Genomic DNA, 24,083 nt, shown 5'->3' with positions numbered 1-24,083 from the left:
TCGTATTTCAGTTGTTAAGTTTTATTGCCCAGAGATTGCAAGGGGTCCACCAAGCTGCTCTTTAACAATCTGGTGCTAGTACCTTCCCTGGTTAATGGGTTTATCAAATGACCTCTCATTCTGATTTCTAGTATCACATTTAGGTAGTCTGATGATGGCAGTCACGAACGTGTCAGCATGAGCTTCATTTTAAATTCCATTTATTTTCCAGTGGGATAAGTTTAATTTACATCCATAGAAATAAGACAGGAAATTTTGCAAAGAAAAATATTTTCATTATGAGTAGCAGGCAAGAAAAGCTAAAATACACTAACATCATTATATATAATATGGTATAGAAATATTTCTGGTTACTTTTCTAAATGACTGTTGGAATTGAAAACAATGGCAGATAAGAAAAATTAAGACTTGTTGAAGATTCATTCTCTTTGCCTTCCTACCCTCCCAAATAAAAAATAAAATCTTGCATTTTTGTCCCATCTTTTTCTTCTCAAGTAATTATTGAATATTTTTTATTCTAATCAATTAATTGATTATATAAATGCAGAAGTTTTTTTGGTTCTTTGAAATTACACTTCTAAATTGTGTTATGTTTACATCTTTTTTTAATGTTTACATTTTTAAATTGTATTCTTTCAATTTTCTTGTGTGTTAAAAAATTGTTTCTCCTTCACAGTTCATTTTTTAAGTCTTTGACTCAAATGTCCATTGAAATATAACCATACTTCATAAGTAAACATACACCAGAGTCTTTTTTAATTTTTAGATGATCTTGTGTATTTTAACATATATAACTCTTTTTTATTTCCACTCCCTTTTTTTTTTTTAAAGGAGTCAGCAGGCGGGGATCTTCAGTCTCCTTTAACACCAGAAAGTATCAATGGGACAGATGATGAGAGAACACCTGATGTGACACAGAACTCGGAGCCAAGGCCTGAACCGACTCAGAATGCATTGTCATTTTCACATAGGTACAGTTTCAATTCAACCATCATGATTAAGTAAAATATGTAGATATGGAAACTTACTCAGTTTCAGATAAATCTTGCAAAGTTACAACCCTGAGTGAAAATTCCAGGACAGACTTTTCTTTTTAACTGTTAACCTCAGACCGGTTTTAATAATTTATAGTTTATAGTTGCCTAGATGAACTGGAGTGAGCATTTCCATTACCCTTGTAGAAAAAGGGCTACTGAGCTGATTATAGTACAAATCGTTTTTCAGTGAAACAATATATTATTGCAAATCTCTTCTACTTATTTCTTTTCACAGCCTGTAAAAGGCCCTCTGTTAACCTAGTTTCTATTCTCTTGTATGTTCTTATTCTTACAAAATTTTAAAAATAGATTTCCTACTCTGAAATTAAACTTTACCATCGTCTTAGAGGTGACCTCACTGTATGATTTTGAAGAAGGGAACAAGTTATTGGGGTAACTTTTAGCATGGACCTATTAATTTTAATATCAGATTTATTTTGCATACCAAATAATAGTAAATAAATCTTCATATGCTTCTGAATTTTAAAGAATTTGATACTTTAAAAAGGTGCAATTTATCCTAAATGTGTTCCAAACTAGTTACATTAATTATTGGCCATACTGTGGGATTTTGGAGGTGTAAGGAGATCTTTGAAACTGAAGTATTGCTAAACAAATACCTATCAGTCATTATCTTAAAACTAATTTTTTTCCTTCTTTGGAAACTTTTGACTAGGCAGTTTTAGTTAACATTAAGAAAACACTTTTCCTTTGTTGTGTTCTTTGGACCAATTAAAAAAATCAAATTCTTGAGCATATTCAGAAGAATTGTGAAATGAGATATTCCAAACTCTTTTTTACGAGAATTTAAATTTTGATTGAATTTGTTGAATATTAGGGACATAGGATTAAACTTACTGAAGACTAACATTGTGGGACCTCAATGGCTGAGGAAGAAGAAATTAGGGTCTTTTTAGGAATGAACGTAGAAAAACTATTTGACTATGAGACTATTCTAATTTGTTCCTAAAATTGCTAACAATTTTGCATAAAAGAGTAGGCACATTTTGGAATTCTCATAGAGCTCATGCTTCAAGTATTGCAGTATAAACATATTCTCTTTTCTATAGCTATAAAAATGAGTGAATCACATGAAAATTTTTGGTTCCACCAACCTGAAGACTGTATGTTTACACTGATTTGTAAATCATACAGGTTTTTAAAATACGCAATTACAATTAAAGAGCAACGTGATTCATACACAGTTTAAAAAAATACTAATGTTGAGGGAAGGAAAAATTTCTTTCCTGTTAAACATATCCATTTAATAAATAAATATGACTGCACTGAACATAATTATAAACTTGATTTCTTTGGCTAACACTTGAACGAGACATGGATTGAATACTGTAGCATTAAGGAGGAAATATGAACTTTTGTATTTATCATTTGTAAAAGCTATTTCTAGTTTATGCACCTAAAAATTTCTAAATGTTTATTATTTTGCTGGCCCTTGGTATTTGGAGTTACTGTGATTGGTCATCTATTGATTTTCTCTGCTCTTGGGAGTCAAATAGAAGTTACTTACTTTGATGTGAAGATATAACTTCTTTGACAACTGGAATATGTAGATTAGCAAAGGAGATATTTGAGTTCTGAAAATAAAACTTAACAGGTCAATTTAAGCTTTTAATTTTGTTAAAGGTATTACATAATCTTACAGTTTTCTTATTATTTAAAAAATATCTTACTTACAGGATTTTAGAAGACTTATTCTCTGAACTTATTTTGATTTTACATCAGTCAATATTAAAGACTATTCACCTCATTACTTGACTGAAATCAAGATTTCTAGCTGAGATAGAAGATTGAGTATTTTATAACTAATGTCAGAATCTCAAAATGTCAGTTAGAGAACTCAGAGACATGTAATCTAGGATTTTCCAAACTATGGTAGCCTGAAATCAACTTGGGTTATATAACATATTCTTAAAAATAAAATGTAATAAAATTAAATGGGAAACACCAGAATAAAACCCACGTTAAAAGAAGAAACTGTATGTCACTAACATACATATTTATGTGTGTGCTGTATTATAGGGTAAGATGTCAAAGTTTGAAAGCATGTGCCTTTGGCATATAAAGAGATTAAATCTCTGAAGTTAGGTGATTTGTCCTAGGTCACATAGTTCATTAATAACAACTTTAGGACTACAGCTCAGCTCTTTTGATACTAGTGTGTACTGCCAGTTAATAGTGCGTCTTAATAGAATCCCAGTCACCCAAAACAAGTACATTGTTGTATCAGGAAGTTAATAACTGTTCCTACTTTATGAGAACTATAGAGAGATAAGATCAGTGTTTCATGAATTAGAGACACAAAGAATATTAAAATAATTTTTGTTTAAATCTGAAACTCATAAATGTTTAAACTTGATGTATTATCCTTTTTTTTCCCCCATGGCAAAGAACGTTTAAAAATCTGTATTTTTAAGGCTTATTTATACTATTTATTTTTGCCTTTCTTCCTTAGCACTTATTTCAGCAGAAAAGAATGAATGGCAAAAGAGATATTTTGCCAACATTCCTTTGTTCTGGTTGATACCATTTTGCTGCTAAATAAGGAGCAAAATCACTAGAATATCTGTGCAGTTCTTGTTTTTTTTTCTTTTAAAGATGGAAGAATATAGGGAACAGTGACCCAGTCAGTCAAGTTAACTAAGAGTTGATTGTAGTAATAGCTACTTAGCAAGCAATTCAAATCTTATACCTAAATCTTATTAATTCATTAATTAACACACCAAAAGAAGGCCCTGATTTTCATTTAGCTCTGAAAATTTTAGTAATGTGTTTATAGTTTGTCGACTCTCTGTAAGCTTTGTATTACTTGCTTTAAAGAGAAAAGCAAGACTTTTGTTAGCCTTTAAATTTACACAAATTTCCAAGTATCTTTGAAAGAGAGAGTACTATAATGAACTCCCATGAACACATCTCCCAGCTTCAACAGTTAGGGGAAAATGGCCAGTCTTGTTTCATTTCTAATCCTATCCGCCCTTCCAGTTTTGTGTTATTTTTAAAGCAAATCCTAGACATACAATTTTATCCACAAGTATTTTTTTTTAAATTACTTTTGAACTTAAAAAAAACGTATTTACCAAGCTAGTAAATTTTTTTTTATATTTTAATTCTTTGGCATTGTAGGGGTACCTTTATTTACTCTTTTCTTTGTTTTTTTAAAAATTACACTGCTGAACTCAGTTTTAAAATGTATGGGCTGCTCAATACTCTTTAGTAAAGTGCTGTAGTCATGTTTTGTGTCTTTGTCATAGCTATGCAGAAACATTCTTATTGAATAAGTTTCAGTAAATTAACAATGTTTTGGTATAGTCTAGGGATGTATAAAATAGGGAGATTATGAGGATGAAAATGTTTAATTTCTTTGGGGAAATGGTATTAAATTTTATCTAAATCACTATTTTTCCTTAAAAAATAATTTTTTAACCTAAATGATAATATCCTTTGGGGACTTAGCAGGTATACACTCTGACCCACTGAAGTGTTGAGGGCATCTTTTGAGACCTTAGTCTTAGAATAGTTATACAGTCGACCCTTAACACAGGTTTGAACTGCGAGGGTCCACTCATATGTGGATTTCCTTCAGTAGTAAATATTACAGTACTACATGATTCACGGTTGAATCTGTGGATGTGGAACCTGTATATGGAGGACCAACTGTAAAGCTATGCATCAATTTTGACTGCATGGAGGGTTGGCACTCCTAATCCCTTGCATTGTTCAAGGGTCAACTGTATACTAAATAAAATAACTTCTTCGTGCTAATAGACCAGCATATATTTATATGGGGAAAGTGTTTGTTCTCTCACTCCAGGGAGGACTTGTTTGCTTCATAACATCAGCTGTATGGAATTGTGGAATTTACTTGTTATTTCTTAATAAAATCTAGGCTTTTTAAAAAAAGATTTAAAGCTATCTAAAATTCTCTTAGAAATAGTTAATTTTATACTATCCCAGTGCTATTAGAATATAGTGCTGAAATATAATACTGAAAACTAAAACTTTTAATTTTGTTTATTGTAAATTTATGATCCTCAAATATTCAGTAATACATTGATAAATAACTGCTGTCATATTTTTGAGAGTTGAGAGCAGGTATGTATATACAGTAGTAGCTCATGAAGCTATTTTTGTACTGATAAATTTTAAAAACAGTTTGATTATCTTAATGGAAAGTAAGCTCTTTTGAGCACCAATTGTATTTAAATTCTTTTGATATTTAGATAATGTATTCTTACGGTGCTGCTAGATTTTATGCATTTTGGGAGTACTGCATCTATCTTCTATTCAGTTAAAAGAGATTTTTTCTGCCACTTTATGTGTTTCCAGCAGATATTCATTAAAGGATGTAGGCAGAACATTACTGTTTAGTATATTGATTTTGCTTTAAATCATGACTACAATTTCACCCAAATTTATGAAATCTGGGCACATTCATTCCATTTGTATTTAGTAAATTAATTTTTTCATTTATTATCAGAATTTCCAAAAGCTACTACTTTAAAACTGTCACTAGGGATTTTTGTACAATTTCAGAAACTAAATTTCATAGGAAAATGTACATACCAGTTTAGTTACATGTTAAAAAAAACAATGTTTTATCTTGAATGAAATACATTTTGTACTTAGTTTGAAGATGATACAAACAGGAAAAAATTGAATGACTGTTAAACACTCGGGGGTACTATATTCTCCACAGCTGTGCCATTTGTCTCTTTCTCATGGATAATAAGCAAAACTCCTAAGATTATAGTTATGAACTAAAATAGAAGTAATTTCTGTGGATCACTCTTGCTTAAATAAAACCATGTATAAAGCTAGGGCTTGATTTCACAAAAAGTGCTTTATCATTGCTAAAAGTGCAGATGAAAAATTTGACTTGTAGTCTTCCCCTTATTGTTACAGTTACAATTGACTTAAATATTGTTATTCTTCCACCATCAAACCTAGAAAATTAGAATTCGTTTTGAAAAATTAATTTGAAGACCAAGACAATTTGTGAGAGATTGCAGTTCAGCAATTTGGAGATGTCAGAACTTCTTTTACCATAATTGTGAACAGATAGCATTTTATAAGAGATGTTATGGTAATTTGGCAGTATGTATAGGTCTGCATTGCTGGGAACTAAGAAGTAATTCATATTTTAAAAAATAAGATGCAGTAAAAAATACAGTTTAGTGACCAAGAATTTTCACTTTATTAGCTTTTTACATATGTATACTTAAATTTCCTATCTTAAATTTTTTGAGAACTTTTATTCTATTTTAATGTCTTCTAAAAATTTTTAAAGACAATGTAAAAATTTGCTAAAGCATTTTGTCAGGCATTATCGCTTAATATGGGTTATTTGCAAGGAGAAAAATACTATTCATATGAGATAATGACATTACTAACACATCTCCAGTAGGGATTAATCCCTTCCCCTCCTTCCCTTCTGCCTTACCATTGTAATTAACTGGAAGAATTTTCGCCAATCCATCCTTAGTGATTATGAGTTTCTATTTTCAGGAAGATAGGTTTGTAGTTAGAGGTGTGGTCATTCACAATGGAACAGATTGACCTTAGATTAATTATGATCTCTTCCCTGTGGCAGGCTTTTAAAAATCCCTTTTCCCCTCTTTCTCTTCTTAAAGGCCATAGTGGGGATTCCATTGGAAGGGAGGTGTGTGATATGGACAGTTCTGTTCTAAGACTCAGAGGAAAGTGTTCCTGCTTTGGATTTGGCTTTCCGTCTTTCCTCTTACTAGAATAGTAAGGGATAAGAGTAAGGGGTGAACGTAGGCAGAGACCAAGCAAGCCACATAAATGTGTGAAATTTGTTGTGTATATGACAGTATGGAATTGTGAAGTAAGGTGGAATGTGCAAGGTTCATCCAAAGATACTAAATTAAAAAAAAATAAGACCAGAGAGATGATTATATGACCCATCTGGTTTCTAGTCTGGGCTTTCAAAAGGGATCTTTGTGATTTACATATGGTTTAGCCCAAGGTAAGGATCTTAAGCAAATTCCCAGCTAGTAATATTCATTGCCTTTTAATTCTTGGTGGTGGTATTTGGGAGGATATGATCTGCAGATTTGGAATCCTGGGTATTTGGTGACATACTATTCTGATAGGTGTTATTCTCTCAAACACAAAAATCTGACCATGTCACTTCTCTCCTTAAAATATTTCAGAGGCGTGATGTATGTAGACCAGTCCATAGTCATCAGATGAGGCTTCCCCAGCCTCATCATTTTGTGCTTCTGTAGCATTTACTCCCAATTGCTTGTAGTCCTCCACTTACAACCAAGCAGCCATGCTATTGCTCCTCTGCAAGTCTTTGCTCCCTTGTTTTTGGAATGTTCTCCCTTCTCTTTGGAGTGGCTACGCACACAAACATATAGTACTTTATACTTCCTTGCCCCCAATCTCTGCCTCTAACTTGATCACCAACTGATGAACCCCTATATATCCTTATAAACTCCAGCATCACCTCCTCCAGTAAGCTCTCTCTCATGTCCTCAGACTGAATTATGTGTCTCCTTTGTTAAATTCCTATTGTCTCCAAGCTGACATGTGGAAGTTAACATTAGCTTCTCAGTCTCTACTGGGGCAAGGACTGTGCTTTATTCATTAGGGTCACTGGTGCTTAGTACAGTAGGCATTCATTAAACATACGAAGGAAACAGTTTCCCTCACAGAAACTGAGTACATGCTCTGAATGCCCTTGGTACGGTGCTTCAGTCAGCTGAAGTTACACTGGTTCATAAGACCTTGAAGCTAAGATATAAAACTAGTTCTATTTTTGAAAAGCAGTCAGTCTTACCAAACTTGAGATTTGAGTTTAACTGACTTAGTTTAAATTGTCTTCAAAGTTTCATAGTTTGTGTAAAGAAATTTTAAAGATAGTTTTATTAATAATGTTACTAAATACCTAAATAATGTGAAGAATGCTAAAATGTGCATTTTCATTGTAATAGAATCATTTTCATTCTTTTCTTGAGAATAATTGTTCTTTTTATTTCAAAAGAAGTGCAGAGAACAATGATGTATTTTCTGTGAAATGAAGCAATATTTGTATTCTGTGGTTTTAAAACTGGTTATAACCACAGTGTTTTTAAAACTTTGATCTCTTATAAAGGCCAGAATAAGTACTTATTATTTGACTCGAAGAAGTGAATTTAGGGAATATAGAATTTTTTTAATTGAGAATTTTACTATGTACATTTGGCAAAAGTAAAGATGAGGGCCAACTTGTGCTTTGTGGGGTAACACATTAGCCTCACATTTATGCAAATAAGCTGACAATTCACTGAAATGTATTGAAAGTAGTCATGTTTCAGGGCCTACTTTCCTTGTAGAGTGTGTAAAATGTAAATGTGACTAAACAGTTGAAATCCATGTAAATTTTACTTTTATTTGTTTTTTATCAGTTTGCCATTTTCCTTTGACAGTTTAGATTAGCCATATATCCAGTGTAGACAAAATAGTTTGATTTTTTTTTTTAATGACTCTGTCCTAAATTGAAGTCTAAATGTTGATTTTAGAACTTTGGAGATAGAAGGAACTTGCACTACTAAATAGTCCAGACACTTCATTTTACAGGAACGGAAGCAAGTCCAGGGAAGAGGTGTTCAGCATCACTATTTGCTCATGGCTAAATTAGACCAGAGAGGACTCCTGAGTCGTTGATCATTAGGGTCCATCCTAGTTGAGGTAGCCCTCCTTCTACTAAACTTCAAGAGGATTTATTTTCTGTATCACATTTCCAGATACTCATTGTCTCATTTTTTATCATTGTTCAACACACATTTATCATCACTTACTAAATTCCCCTGCTAGATTCTTAGCTTCTGGCTAAGCCTGATTGACTTGCATTTCTTGGTAGCCCATATTGTTGTTTCTAGTCATTTAGGCATGTAATAGATAGGAAATAAATGTGTTGTGTGAAAAAAGAATGTACATGCTTTTATTGTTACTGAGATGACAGAAAGGGGTCTATAAGTTGGTGCAACTTGATTATTAGCATCAGAAAACATACATATACTAGGAATGGCTAACAAATATACCAATATGAAGAATAATTAGTTTACCTTTTTAATTCTAATGGGGTCTACTTACCAATTAACATTCCCATATCATTCATAGTTTTATTGAGATATAATTTGCATACTAGACAAGTCATCTGTTTTAAGTGTATAATTCAGTGCTTTTTGGTATTTTCAGAGTTGTGCAGCCATCACCACAGTTAATTTTAGAACACTTTCATTACATCCCTCAAAGCTTTTTACCCATTAGCAGCCACTTCCTTCTTCCCCTTCCTCCTAGAAGACATCCCCTTTCTGGAAGTTCCACCATTGTTATGGATAATGCTGCTATGAACATTTGTGTATGAGTTTTTGTGTGAACATATGTTTTCAATTCTCCAAGTGTATACTTAGAAATGGAGTTACTGTCATATGGTAATTCTGTGTTTAACCCTTGAGAGGAACTGCCTGATTGTTTTGCAAAGCAGCTGCACCATTTTAAATTCCTACGATCAGTATGTAAGGGTTCCAGTTTTTCCACATCATCATCAACACTTGTTATTATCTGTCTTTTTTATTATAGCCATCCTAATAGCTGTGAAGTAGTATCTCTTTATGGTTTTGATTTATATTTCCTTGATGGCTAATGTCAAAAATTTTTTCATGTGCTTATTGGCTACTTGTGTATCTTCTTTGGAGAAATAGCTACTCAGACCATTTGTCCATTTTTAATTGGGTTTGTCTCTTTGCTGTTGAGTTGTAATTGTTTATATATTCTGATGTTAACTCCTTATCAAATAAATGATTTGCACCTATTTTCTCCAGTTCTGTGGGTTGTCTTTTCACTTTCTTGATGGTGTCCTTTGCAACACAAATGTTGTTAATTTTAGTTAAGTCGCATTTACCTTTTTTTACCCCCTATGTTGCTTGTGCTTTTGGTGTCATATCTAAGAAACCATTGCCTACTCCATGGTCACAAAGAGTTACACCTATGTTTTCTTCTGAGAGTTCTATAGTTTTAACTCTTACATTTTGATCTTGTCCATTTTGAATATTTTTGTATATGATGTTGGATAGAAGCCCACTTTATTCTTTTGCATGTGGATATCGAGTTATCCTAGTGCCATTTGTTGAAAAGACTGTTATTTTCCTATTGAGTTGTTTTGACATCCTTGTGAAAAGTCAGTTGACCATAAATGTGAGGGTTTATTCTGAACACTCAGTTCCATCCCACTGGTCTATCCTCATGCTATTCTTCTGTATGGTAGCTTTGTAGTACATTTTGAAATTTGAAGATGTGAGTTCTCTAATTTTATTCTTTGTTTTTAAGATTGTTCTGTTTTGAGTCCCGAGAATTTCCATGTAAATTTTTGGATCAGCTTGTGAATTGTTGCAAAGAAGTCATTTGGGATCCTGATAGCAATTGCTTTGAATCTATAGAACAATTTGGATGGCCATCTTAATAATGCTGAGTTATCCATCCATGACCTGTGATGTTGTTTAGTGTTGTTTAATTTTCAGAGTATGAGTTTTGCCCTTCTTTTGTTAAATTTATTCCTAACTATTCTTTCTAATGCTGTTATTAGTGGAGTTGTTTTCTTAACTTTATTTTCTAACTGTTCATTGCTGAATATAGAAATACAATTGATTTTTGTATAGTGATATTGTATCCCATAAACTTCCTAAACTCATTTATTAGTTTCATTAGTTTTTTAGAAGCTTCCTTAGGATTTTGTATAGTGATACTGTATCCTATAAACTTGCTAAAATTCATTTATTAGTTTTAACAGTTTTTTAGTAGCTTCCTTAGGATTTTCTATATACAAAATCATGTCATCTACAAATAGAGGTAATTTTAACTTCTTCCTTTCCATTCTTGATGCCTTTGCTTTCATTTGCTTGACAACTGCCCAGTCTAGAACCTTTGGTACAATGCCGAATAGAAGTGACAAGAAGGGACATCTTTGTCTTTTTCCTGACCTAAAGGGGAAAGCTTTCAGTCTTGCATCCTTACATATAATATTAGCTGAGGCTTTTCATGGATGCTCTTTATGAGATTGAGGAAGTTCCCCTGTATTCCTAGTATTTTAGTGTTTTATATTTAATATTTATTCTGGCTGGTTAGTGATTTCTTCCCCCTCAGTGGAAGCCCCGACAGTTATATAGAGAGATTTCCTTCATAGGTGCTTTGGCATCTATAATATGAGGTTAATGAAAAAGCATGTTGGCAAAAGTGACTTTAGAAAGTATATTCAATCCTTTGGCTTAATAGTTTTTTGTAATTGGATCATTTTAGGGTATGCTTTACTCACAGGCTAAGTTACTATTGAAGAGACAACCTAAAGCCTCTCTGCTCTATGAAATAATAGATTTTTTTCCTCTAGATATATAGAGAATAGGTATTAGTAATTTGTTAAATTATATGAAGAAGCACGTAATTGGGTGTTACCTGAGTCCAAAACACTGCTATTGTATGGTAGTCATACCTTTTCAGCTTCTTTTAAAAGGCATAGCTAAGCCATCCTGTCATTATTATATATTGTCACAAAGTCTTAGTTTCCGTAGCAAGGAAGATGTACTTTATCTTAGAGGTCTCACAGCCCACAGGACCTACTAGGTGTCAAGCCCTGAACTAGACGTGTATCACAGTTTAGTTTTTTGGAGAGAAATAGGTGTCTTGGGCAGAAACAATAAAGAAGAAATTGGACTCACTTCCCTTTCCCGACTTCCCACTTCTGTGACCACATCTAGTTTTGGAACATAGTGGAGTCACCATTTCTCATGGAAGAAGAAGATCTGCAGTTTAGACTAATTGAAAAGATGCAAATAGTCCCTGACTGAGAGACTAACTAACATGGAAGAAACATGACACTTTAAAAAGACCCAATCATCACAGATTTAACTTTGAAGAGTCAAAAGAACTGTACTTAACTGTAAGAATTCCTGAGTATGCCTAGATAGCATTTAAGATATCTCTGAGTAGCAAAAGGAAAAAATGACTTGGCGTGGCATCCTGTGTTTTGTTCCTTTGGCAAAATGCTATTATACCTGCTCCACATAATTTTCAGAAGTCTTAAAAGCTCTTGATGGAGAAAATTTTCTGTTTCTTAAAAATCAAAATAGCTATTATTCCTGATAAAGATAGTGAAAAAATAAGCAACCTGATTTTTCTGGACTTCAAAGTAGAACTCGTTCATAGATGCTGTTTCTTTTAAGACTTTAATGTAGCTATTTTCCTACATGTAATCTGATACTCATATCTTGGTCCATTTCTTTTCTCGTCACCTCACAGGGATGTTGTGAGGCAAATTTTAAATGTTCCTAAGAAAAGTGTAGAATTAATAACTCTTGACTGTCTCTGTTGATAGTTTCTACAATCGTAAGATTTTTATCTTAAAATTTACAAGTGCTTTCCTATAGTTATAAATGGATTTTAGGTGTAATAAAATGGAAGTAGAGAATGAAGTTGTATTTGATTTATCACTGAGCATCCTTGTAAATAATTTAACTGCATTAATTGTTGCATTGTTTTTTTTCCAACCAAAAGCTTTTATACAATTATAATTAAAGAAAAGTAAAAGTGTCTGGTTTCCCCTTTTATTTAGTTGAGATTTAATTATTCATATCTCTTAGATAAAAGGTAATCCAACTCATCAATTTCTAATGAAGAGAAAATGAAAACTACAATGAAATAGATATAATTTAAAGGAAAAAAATCATAGAGATGCCCAGAATTCAGGCTTTGAATAAAACTCTGTATTATTAGGTAGAGGTGACATTTTAGTAATATTTTCATTAAAAATAAGAAGAGAGATGATAAGCACTTGCTTTACCTCACAGTAAAAAGAGTTAGAAAAATTACGTTACTAAATAAAGGAAACAGGTTTAAGTATTAGTTAAAATTCATGTATAGAAAATTTTTGATAGCCTGCAGAATTTGATTTCATTTGTACAATTTCATTTTTATAACATATTTTGGAAAGTAATTGTATAACATTTCTCCTCCGCATAAATCAACCAACCCAATTTTTGCAAATCAAACAGAGATAGCACATGAATTATCTGATAATGGCTCCCAGAGCAAGGTTTTTAAATTGCTGTCAAATGTCTATTTTCTACTGCTTTACTCTCACTGTGTATAGTATCAAAAGAGAAATCAATTCAAAGTTAACTTATGGATTCAGGCATATAACCTGGCATTTATAAACAACTAATTTATAAAATCTTTTCTAAATTACCATATTATTTAAATACTTGTTTTATAACTTATTCTATATGCTATAAAAGTGGGAATGGATATAGTCTTAGGTTAAGTGTGTTGGCATCAAGAAAGCACTTGAAATTAGAATGTTGTATTTTTTGTATGCCTCACTTAAAAAAAATTTAATACCTTTAGATGAACCTTGTACACTTCACTTCACCAGAGATCCTGCTACTCCCTACTGTCATATATACCTCAGTTCACTCACTTATGTTGTTTAAGTTGTTAATTTACTTGATTTGTTTGGGGGGAGTAACTATAGAAGGGGCCTTTCTTTGGCTAACTCAGTTTATCCCTCTTTTCAACATTTTCATAGTTTGCCTTCATTTAAGCATTGTGTGCATACATTCATACCTACTACTGATATGAATGATATAAATTGGCTCATAGTGTATTATTCTTCTGGTTTAATGCTGGTATGTTTGAATACTGCAGCTAGAATAACAATTTGGAAATTCTAACCTCATAATAATGAGGAAAGCACCATGTAAACAGTGAGCTAGTTTGAGGATAATTATGAAATTAGTGATAAAATTTATGTATAAGCATTAATAAAAATAAGGCTCCTTTTAAAATAATTCTGAACCTGGTTCCTTTTGCCCATACTGATACTTTTTTAACATTAAAAATGATATCTAATTGAGATAAGTTATTTTTTATTAAAAAAATTAGAATGTTTTTCTTTTCCCCTCAAATATGATAGCATCTAATACAATATGTGTATTCTTCTAACCAATCTATCATAGAAAGCAAATATTAAAGTTGGTAAACATGTGCTTCAGAAATAATGAAGAAATACTGCCACATTAGTCATTACCTTAACAATATGCCCTGTCTGATCTTTAAAACTTAGAAGGGCTATCTTGTGTCAGTGCCCATTTTATTATGGGAGCAGTTTATCAAATACATCCTGAGCCTGATGTAATTCTAGAAAGAATAATTTTCTGGGAGGAAATGTGAATAATATAATGGTTTTGTGATCGTTTTGTCAGTCTCTAAAAATAAAACACGTTCTTACCATCATATACCTCTCAAAAGGTGAACTTGGGTTCTTCTGGCTGTGCTGCTTGTAATATTCTTTTAGGTAAATCACTTCATCCCTCTGAGCTGGTTTCCTCATTTATCAAGTAAAAGCAGGGGGTGAGTAATGATTTATAAGGCCCTTTCTCTTGATCATCTTAAAGTGATCTTGCCTTTAGTCCAAGAAATGAGTAAGATGTCCTCTTGTGGTCTTTTGTGGCTGGGCATGAGATTTAGCACCGAGTTTATAATCATTAAAAACACTGATATGTTACTGTGCTACATAAAAAATTAAATAAGTCAAATTCACCATCTCTGTCTTTAAATAGAACATTAGGCAGAAGAAGTTGTGCCCTATGCTTTTCCATGATATGTACACATAATTAAAATTATTTAAATTCCTTCCAGATGGCACTGTGAATTCAAAATATGTGATCCATCAGTTATTACTGTTGAACGATAAACTCATTTAAAGTTAGAACACTAGCACAGAAGACAGCATAGCATTGTAATGTCCTGGAATGGATTAATATAATGGGATGAACTTTTGAACAATAATACCATCTAATAACTAGACTTACAGATTGAAACCCATAATGACAATTAAGTCTTCTATACTTGGGAATGAATTTTAGCAGCATTAAATCATAAACAGCAAATTGAAACCTGCTTTATGTACTGGTTCACTTTGAAACATGGTATTAACCAGTGGAAAATGGTGAGATCTGAGAGGCTGTCCTTGGGGAAAGGAAGATGTAAGAATTTAAAAAGTAATTTATTGCTATACCTGGAAATAATAGTGTAGGCATTTACACTTCAAATAGTGTTGTTGGATATCTTGTCTGTGGGTCATGCCTCACAGTTTAACACAAGCTCCAGACTAATTTATAGATAGCGTCGTGCCCCAAAAGGCCGGGGAGGAATACTTGCTTTTAACTCACTAAATTTCAGTGATGCCAACTGAGAGAAAGATCATCTTTGTTCTTCTTCTTCCTTTATTTTCTTCCTCAAGAGATCATCTTTTAATAGTTTATTTCAGTTCAGAACTCTGAAGGCTAGGCTATGCACTATCCTTAGTGCTTCTGAAGATTAGATGGTATGGTGTATATAGAAATCTATTTATTAAAGGGCCTTAGAGGGGTTTGTATTTAAACCTATATTTTTATACCGTTTAATTTTTTTACAGTTTTATCTCCACTCATTTTATTTTACAATTGTCTCATGAGAAGTAGAATTTACCCATTTTCAAAGAAAAAAAGAACCTGAGGTATAAGGAGGCTAGGGAGTTTTTCTAAAATCTGTAGATCTCAGAATTAGAATTTGACTCTAATCTTCTGCTTCTCTGCCCCAGTCTTTGCCAGATTTATCCTGAAGAAATTTTAAGCCCATATGGAGACCAAACTTGAAAAAGATGATAATTAACAAAATTCATTCGTTGTTTGGCACAATAGGTCACAAGTCACCAATAAGTAGTAGGTCTGTAGGCATTTAATTCACTTCAGAATATATTATGTACTTAGGCTAAGTCAACATGGTCATGTTGATTTATAGTTATTTACACTGACAAATATGTTAATAGGGTTTATTGTGTATACTTGTATCTGTGTATAGTCATAGTATTCTTGATTATATACTGCAGGAAAGGAAAATCATTAGGAAATCTTAGATTTGGGTAATATATATGAGTATAGGGCACAATAAATTTACATATAATGTGTTTTCTGTGCTCTTTAGTCTATTAATCTAGTAATATAGTTAAGAGTACAATCTGAGCGTTTACCAAGTAGCTGGTTAACTGTTTCAATACTGCTTAGAGCTACTCTTTATGTTTCCAAAACCATCATGGCATGAGCAAACGTTTGGAACCCTTGTAAGGATATGGCAACTTACCAGCATCTCATTTCTTGGGAGCAGCAAGTTAAAACTTGCACATAGTTTATGCAGAATATGGTCGTAGTCCCTGAATAGTTCAAAAGTAAATTCTAGATTTTATTTGAAAGTAAAGAGGTTAAAATTAGCTCTGCTATGAACCAGTGATTCTAAAAACATGTCCAGAGGTTGGGGTCACCTGGAAAGCACAATTGCGGTTATGGAGTGCTTTTTTATGTATGTATATATATGTGGGTAATCACATGGATTAGAAAGCATTTAGCTAACGTGTTATATGTGTAAAAATTACCATGAGCCACATTCAAAAGTATGGCCAAACTAAGCATAACCAGCTGTTTCTGGAAGTTATCCATGTATAGGTCCTCTTTTCATATTCATTCATTCAAAATCATTAATTGAGCGTGTCTGTGTGCCAGGACAGAGTGACTAAGGCTGCCCTTAAGGAGCTTTGTGAGGCAGTAGGACATATATTTGGTGGTGATCCATGATTATGCAGAGGTGGTGATTCAGAGAGCCCTGGAAGCCCCAGAGAGCCCAGCTATCTTCCCGTATACCTCAGCTCTCTGATCTCATGCTTCCCTTTACACTCTTGACATATTTGAGTGCCAGGTACTGTGGATACATCGGTGCACAAGGCACACAGCTCTGTTCTCGTGGTGTTTAGACTTAAGTGTGGGGAGTAAGAAAAATAAATAAATGCATAATTACTGCTGTGAAGAGTGTCATGGAAGAAGAGGTCACAGGGAGTGGGAGAGGGCAGGTAGTGTTATGTCTGAGTCAGAAGAGGACGCCCCCCTGAGGAGTCACACGTCAGTCAACCTACCAGAGAACAGAAGCCACCTAGAAGAGTGGAGGAGGAGCATTCCAGGCAGAGGGAGGGGCACCTGAAGCCCTTACGTGTTTAGTGCCGTCAGCCCAGGTCACAGTAGTGATGGTGGAAAGAATCTGTAGAGAAAAACCGGGATGGAAGAAATGAGAGAATTTTTTCACTCGGTAGCATTGAGAGGAACGGAATAGGAAAAGATAAAAATGTCTCTACTCCATGAGCTTGTAAGCCTTTGGAGAACAATAGCCATGCTTATTATTTATTCTTGAATTCATCTTGTCTGGTAGAATGCAGTGAACATTTGTTAACTCAGGTGACTGGTCACTTGTTCGCTATATATTACAATTTTTTTTTCTGCCTTAGGGTGAGAAATGCCTTTGAGGATGAGAAAAATGTCATATACATCTAATCCCCCAAATATTAAGTGCAGTACTGTTGATTTATCACTGATTGCTTGAATTAAGTTCAGAAATTACACAAACTGATAGCCTTTTTAGTTATCCAGAAACCATGAAAATGTTAGCATCACATGACTAAATAAATCAGAAATGTAATCTTAGTGCATCGATAGAAAACAAACACTTCTTTGTCTTTCTTCTCCAGGAGAACCCAAGAGGTAAAATATATAAATTCCCACATTTTATAGGATTTGTCATATGGTTCTCAATTGCTAAAAATTTTAAGGAAGAGGTACTCCTGACTGTATTATAAATCATTATATATTATTTAGCATTGTCTGTTAAGATCATCTATGAATATAGTGTTAAGTGGTATCAGTAAATGGAATCTAAAATAAGTTTGTCTTCTTTCTTGAATTTCTTTGTTCACTTTTACAAAAATGCATCTGAAAGAGTAGTTAAGTATACTCTCAAAAGATTAACATTTCTAAGTTGCCTGAAGTTAGTTGCCACAGGTCATGTCATTTTAATGTAATTCTTGAAAAAACTCAGCATGGAAGCTAGCTTTCTAGATCTGTATTTACATAGAGTTTCTCCTAAGTCTTTATTTTTTCCTAGCTTTATTAAGGTATAATTGACATATAACATTGTGTAAGTTTAAGGTATACAGTGTGTTGATTTGGTACATTTATATATTGCAAAATAATTTCATCAGGCAACACCTGTGTCAGGTCACATAATTACCATTTCTTTTTTGGGATAAGAACATTTAAGATGTTACTCTTAGCAACTTTCCTTTTCTTTTTCTTTATATATATATTTTTAAATTGAAGTATGGTCAGTTTACAATGTTGTGTTAATTTCTGTTGTATAGCATAATGCTTCAGTCATATATGAACATACATGTATTTATTTTCATATTCTTTTTTCACCATAAGTTACAAGATATTGAATATAGTTCCCTGTACATAACTTTCAAGTATATAATACAGTATTCTTAACTATAATCACTATACTGTACATTAGATCCCCAGAACTTTTTCATCTAGTAGCTGGAAGTTTATACTCTTTGACCAATATCTGGATCCTTTTTCTCCCACCCCCTCTTCCCTGGTAACTGCCATTGTAGTCTGTTTGTATGCATTTGGCTTTTTTTTAGATTCTGCATATAAAAGACAGTATACAGTATTTCTCCTTCTCTGACTTATTTCACGTAGCATAATGCCCTCAGGGTCCATCTATGTGGTCACAAATGGCAGGATGTACTTCTTTCTCATGGCTGAATAATATTCCATTGTGTATATATACCAGATCTTTGTTTTCCGTTGATGGACACTTAGATTGTCTCCATATCTTGTCTATTATGAATAATGCTGCAGTGAACATGGGATCATAAGTCTTTAATTTGTTTTTTATAAATCAGTAAGTCATAGAGATGTAACTTAAGTAGTTAAAAGGCAAAAAAATCAGTCATTACAAGTGCCTAAGATATTTACATAAGGAGTCACTAATACGGGTAAACACAATGTATATGATAAAAGCTCCTCTGAAGCTTGGGATATGTAGTTATTTGGGGTGTTTTCTGAAAGCTGTTAATAAACCAAGTAAACCTCAAAGCATATTTTAATGCTAAGAGCCTAGTTTTAGTTTCTGCATTCATTTGTAGAAAACAGCATAGCAAATAGTAATAGTAGTTCCTTGAAGTAATTACACAGGTAATCACATGTACACGTTTTATAAAATTTTTACTTTTCCATGTAAATTTAGGTAAAACATCCATCTCTATAATGCAAAGTCTTTTGATTTTGAGTAATTTAGTGACATGGATGTCTGTTGTTTTCATATCCTCAAAAAGAAATAAAGAGATCCTACTTTATTAGTCAATCCATGCTTGTAACCATTCTCCACTTCAAAACATGTTTCAAAATATGTTTTGCAAATTTTACTGTGATGTCAAAGGCCTTTGGAACAACATCTTAAATCTGTTTAATCCATACTTTACCAGACTCTCCAAGGATTTGAACCCAACTTTCACATTTTCATTTCACTTCTGATTTGTATAATCTCATCATGATTGATTTTTATTAATCTACATTCTAAGCTAGTTGAAAAGTAGTCCCCTTCATGGCATTCTCAACACCCTTATATGACGGCATCTAGCCTATTGTAGATAACAAAGCACCGGAATAGCCCATGTGGGAAAAGATATGGTTTAGTTGGAAAAACCTTGAGGCAGGAATCTTGATTCAAGTTTTAGCTCTGTTGCTGTTATATAGAAGGTGGAAAGTCCCCATCCATTACAGCATTTGGATTTAATAGTCTGGATTAATTCAGTTGCTTAAGCTTGGCATAAATGAAGCCCATGTCACTGTCTTGATATCATATGTGATAGCTTTACACAAACAAAAACTCTTTTAAAGTCACAGATTACAAAAGAGGTGTTAAGCAAGGGAAATTTAAGTTAATGGAATGGACATGTTCAAATCTGCCACTACTACTAGAAAAACAACACAAAGCAAATATCCCACTGACAGTGATTTTAGTTATATCATCTTTCTATTGCTTAAGTGATGACTGTTGCTGAACTAATCTGGAGGTGGAGCACAGCCAGTCTTCATCAGCTTGGCCAGTAAAGTTGGTCCTTGGAGTTACTTTGGCTTCTATCCAGGCTGACTAGGCAGGCTTTAAAGGAAAAACAACAACAAAAAAACCCTCTTGGTAATAGCCAATCAATCAGTAGTAGACTAAACTGTTATTAATTCTGAACTATATTCACTTATCAGCACTTCCCCTTTTTAAAAGTTCGTTTGCATAATACTTTTGATCAGGGCCCTTACTTTTGCATAATATTTACATTGCTCACATATACATTAAAAAAATGAAGTTACTAATGATGATCTGCCTCAACTAAAAGACAATAATAGTTGCAAGTAAAATTTTGTTCATAGTATAACTCAAACTTTTAAGTAATTTGAAGTTATAGCTTTTGACTCTGGCCTTATCGTTAAAAACAAATTTAAACTGAAATGCAAAACTTCTCTGATTCTGAGTACCAAATAATGGTCAATTGAATTATTGATTATAATTGGTTTCTAAAAAAATGAAAAGTTTTCATGACAAAAAAATTGGAAAACAGATTTTACTATAAAATTAGCCATATATTTCCACTCAGTTTTAGCTTTGGCAAAATCTCTATTAATAGCATTTTTTTCTTTTTGCCAGTACTGAGAGTGACTTCTATTTTATTTATAATGTTTTCCCCCAACAATACTAATATTGTGCTAAACAATTTTTAGGATGGCTTTTTCCTTAAATGACCTACTTTGCAAGGAAACAGAGGCATCTTAGCCTCTAAAACTAAATCAAATTATGGCTAGATAGATAAAAATATTTGTTTCTGTCTTGAATAAAGTATAATGATTATAATGCTATTAACCTGCAAATGACAGGCTTAAAATTAATCGATCTCTTTGTAAAAGATAGATGTATATTCATGAGATACATAATTCTTAAGATAAGAGAAACATAATTCTTTACTTAGTATGTAAGGCTATTTCCCTGAAGACATCTCCCCAATAGGATGATCTAACATCATACTCTGAATGAATTTCCAAAGAAAGTTTTTAGTTACTGATCAGTTTTTATAAGAAGGAAACCAACACAAATACTGACTTGTATGAAGACAGTAAATGCATAATTCACAGTAGCACCTTGAGTGAGTTCTTTTCTCATTTATGAACTAGCAATAGGCGCATTAAATAGCTCTTTATTCCCTTCCCTTACATCCAGCACCCAACCCCGTAAATTCACTGATGACAGGGAAAGTATGTTTTTTACTAAAATATTTGAAACACCTGAAAAGGAGTTTGAGCCTTTCACTTCAAGCAAGAAGTTGTTATCCACACCTTTTACTTTAAATAGGCTGCTTTAAATTTTCAAAGGGAATCTCTTTACAGGTTTTAGAGGTAGGGAGTTGCAGCGAGAGTGAAAAGTGAAAATGAAGTTGGGACCTCCTTGACCCCTTCACCTTGTATCTCCTTTCCTTGACCACAGCTACCTTAAGGCGTGTGGCAGAGACCACAGAAGGTACTGTGCCAGGCAGGCAGTGCGCAGATGTTAGAGTTCAAAGCCATCTCCAAAGCCACGAATGCTACTCCAGCACATAGGTACACTTCTCTTACTGCTAGGAGCACAGTTATGGGAGCTAGGGGATTTCTGAGGGCCTCTTTTTAGTGGGTTTATGTCTCCCTCAATTTTAGTGAATAAAAATGGGGGTAGGGGTAGAATTTTGTGTCCTCTAAAGTCAAATGGGAAACTGCACCAAAGTGCAGTATATTTTTATAAATGTAACATAGTTCAGATTCAGATTTCATCTTCTCACTGCTCACAATCAGAAATCAACATTACCACTTTATGAGAATCCTTTTGGTTAACTTATTTTCTCACTTCTTCATTAACTTGATAAACTTACTCAGAGGTCTGTACCCACCAGAGGTTAAACTTATACATAATGGAGTGCGCACCTGATGTTGTTTCATTTAAATTATGTCTAAGTTATTTACATCACTAATCAAAAATATCTCCCTTAAAATACTTAATGTTATGTATTTTTAACCTTATAGTTCACTGAAGATTCTTTGAAGATTGTTGCTTGTGCATATACAAAGGTGCTAACATTTCAGTGTCTGTTACGTTCCTTCTTCAGAGATACTTTTATTTGAGCTGTTTATTCCTTGGAGTCGATGAGAAGAGTTAGTATTAGTGCTGGTTTTACAGATGAGGAAACTGAGAGCCAATGAGCTAGACAAGCTGCCCAGGGTCATAAAATCAGCAAGTGGCTGGAGCCGTGAGTTGAACCACGTGAACAGACTCCTAAGCCTTTGCCTTTTTAAAGTGAGCTGTAATAGACATGTAACATTGTGTTAGTTTTTGGTGTACGTGAGCCTGTACTTTTAATCGTTGTTTCACAGCTGGTTCTTGCTTCATGTGTTCTTTTAACAAAATTCTTTACAACTCAGATACTTCTATTTATAGACTCATACAGTCATGCATTACATATTTTGAAATAATTTGTTTCAGATCAATTTTATAACTTCCTCAGAAAAGTCAATGGTATTTCAGTTTCTTCACCAGAACTAAGTGAAATTCTGTTTTAGAATCTAATTTCAGATGCCTTTGTTAAGACACACTATTACTTACATACTACCAAGAAAAAACATCGTCAATTAAACTGATGGTAACAGTGCTTTCAGATGTATTTAGACATAGATGTTAATGTATCTGTGTAACACTTTTGTATGCATGTAACATAAAATAAACAGTTTAAGATATTCCTATAATTTCATCAGATTCAGAGTCGACCTCTTCTGCTTCACTCATTGACTTTTTTGACTCTAATCTATGTCCAGTTTTTAAACCCAATATCATTTTTGGGGGCTACCAGTAACATTGGTGATATGGTGCTTCTTTAAAAACTAGTTCACTCTTGTCTCTGAGACTTTCTTCCGAGCCACTGTTTATTGAAAGCTTTAATACTTAAATTCCAATTCAGTTCTAAAAACTGTGTTTCCCAGAGTATGACCATGTGATTTCCAGTTCATTACAGGGCTTTCTTTAAACCTTTATTGGCAAATTTATCTTTATCTGTTTATCAGTAGCCATCGGTTTCTATATTGTATGTTAATCTGGACACACCAGGCTATGTGCAAAGATAATAGAGTGTGAGGCAGGGGAGGAATCTGAGCTGGAAAGTAAGACTTGGGAGAATATCAAGGCAAACAGTGAAAGCAAATGGTCAGAGGAGGCAGCGTTTAGAAGCAGATGCCAACAAGAGGGTAAGGAACGGAGCAGTGGGAACAGATGATAAGATGACCCCAAGGATAAGGAAGTTAATGGGTTGCAAAAACTACAGTAAGCTTTTTTTTTTCTTTTTAGTGGAGGTACTGGAGATTGAACCCAGGACCTTATGCATGCCAAGCATGCACTCTACCACTGAGCTATACCCACCCCCCTGAAATAAGCTCTGAGAGACACCTTGTTAATATAGCATTTAGGCAAACTGAGGCTTGCACCTATACCTAGTAGAAAAGTCCTTTCATATACTAGGCTCTTTAAATACTGTTTATAAACAATGCAAAATTACTCTGTTTTCATTTAAGAGGTATTTCTTTCCTTTGAAAGGATAACTTACACTGTATTAAGAAACACCTTTACACCCTAAACTATTTCTTCAGAAAGCATTAATTTCTAAGTGGAACTAGCTTAGGGCCAGTAGTCCACCATGAGCACCTACCCCAGAAAGCGGCTCCCAGACAGGTGAAAGTCCATGGTGACTGCTTCTGCGTTCACAGGTGTGGAGGGGTAGTGAGGAGGGAAGCTGACATCAGGCAGATCCTGAGATAAGGCAGTATTGTGGGGTGCTCAGGTCAGCTCTCTTTCATAGTTAGGGAGTAACCTCACTACCAGTGCTGAAATTAATGTGGAGAAGTAAGCCTGTTGCAACCTATTCTTAAATCCTCTATTAAAAGTTTATCAGGATATTTCACACAGTTCTACGTATTAACATGCTTAGGAAGTATATGCAAGGAGCTGCCATTCCAGAGACTCTGATGGTGGATCCTGAGGCCT

At 33.5% G+C, this 24,083-nt stretch overlaps 1 protein-coding gene across 2 annotated transcripts in view; it reads left to right on the top strand.

The window, feature by feature from the left end:
• HOMER1 (homer scaffold protein 1) overlaps positions 1-24,083 on the top strand; it is a 133,368-nt gene that overhangs the window by 84,693 nt on the left and 24,592 nt on the right. For both annotated transcript variants that reach the window (XM_031447212.2, XM_010975038.3), the window contains exon 5: positions 832-971. In XM_031447212.2, the coding sequence (XP_031303072.1) occupies positions 832-971 (140 nt within the window). The remainder of the gene's footprint in view (positions 1-831; positions 972-24,083) is intronic.

This window comes from Camelus dromedarius, chromosome 3 (genome assembly GCF_036321535.1).
Source record: "Camelus dromedarius isolate mCamDro1 chromosome 3, mCamDro1.pat, whole genome shotgun sequence".
Lineage (NCBI taxonomy): Eukaryota > Metazoa > Chordata > Mammalia > Artiodactyla > Camelidae > Camelus > Camelus dromedarius.
This window is presented reverse-complemented; position numbering and strand designations above follow the sequence as displayed.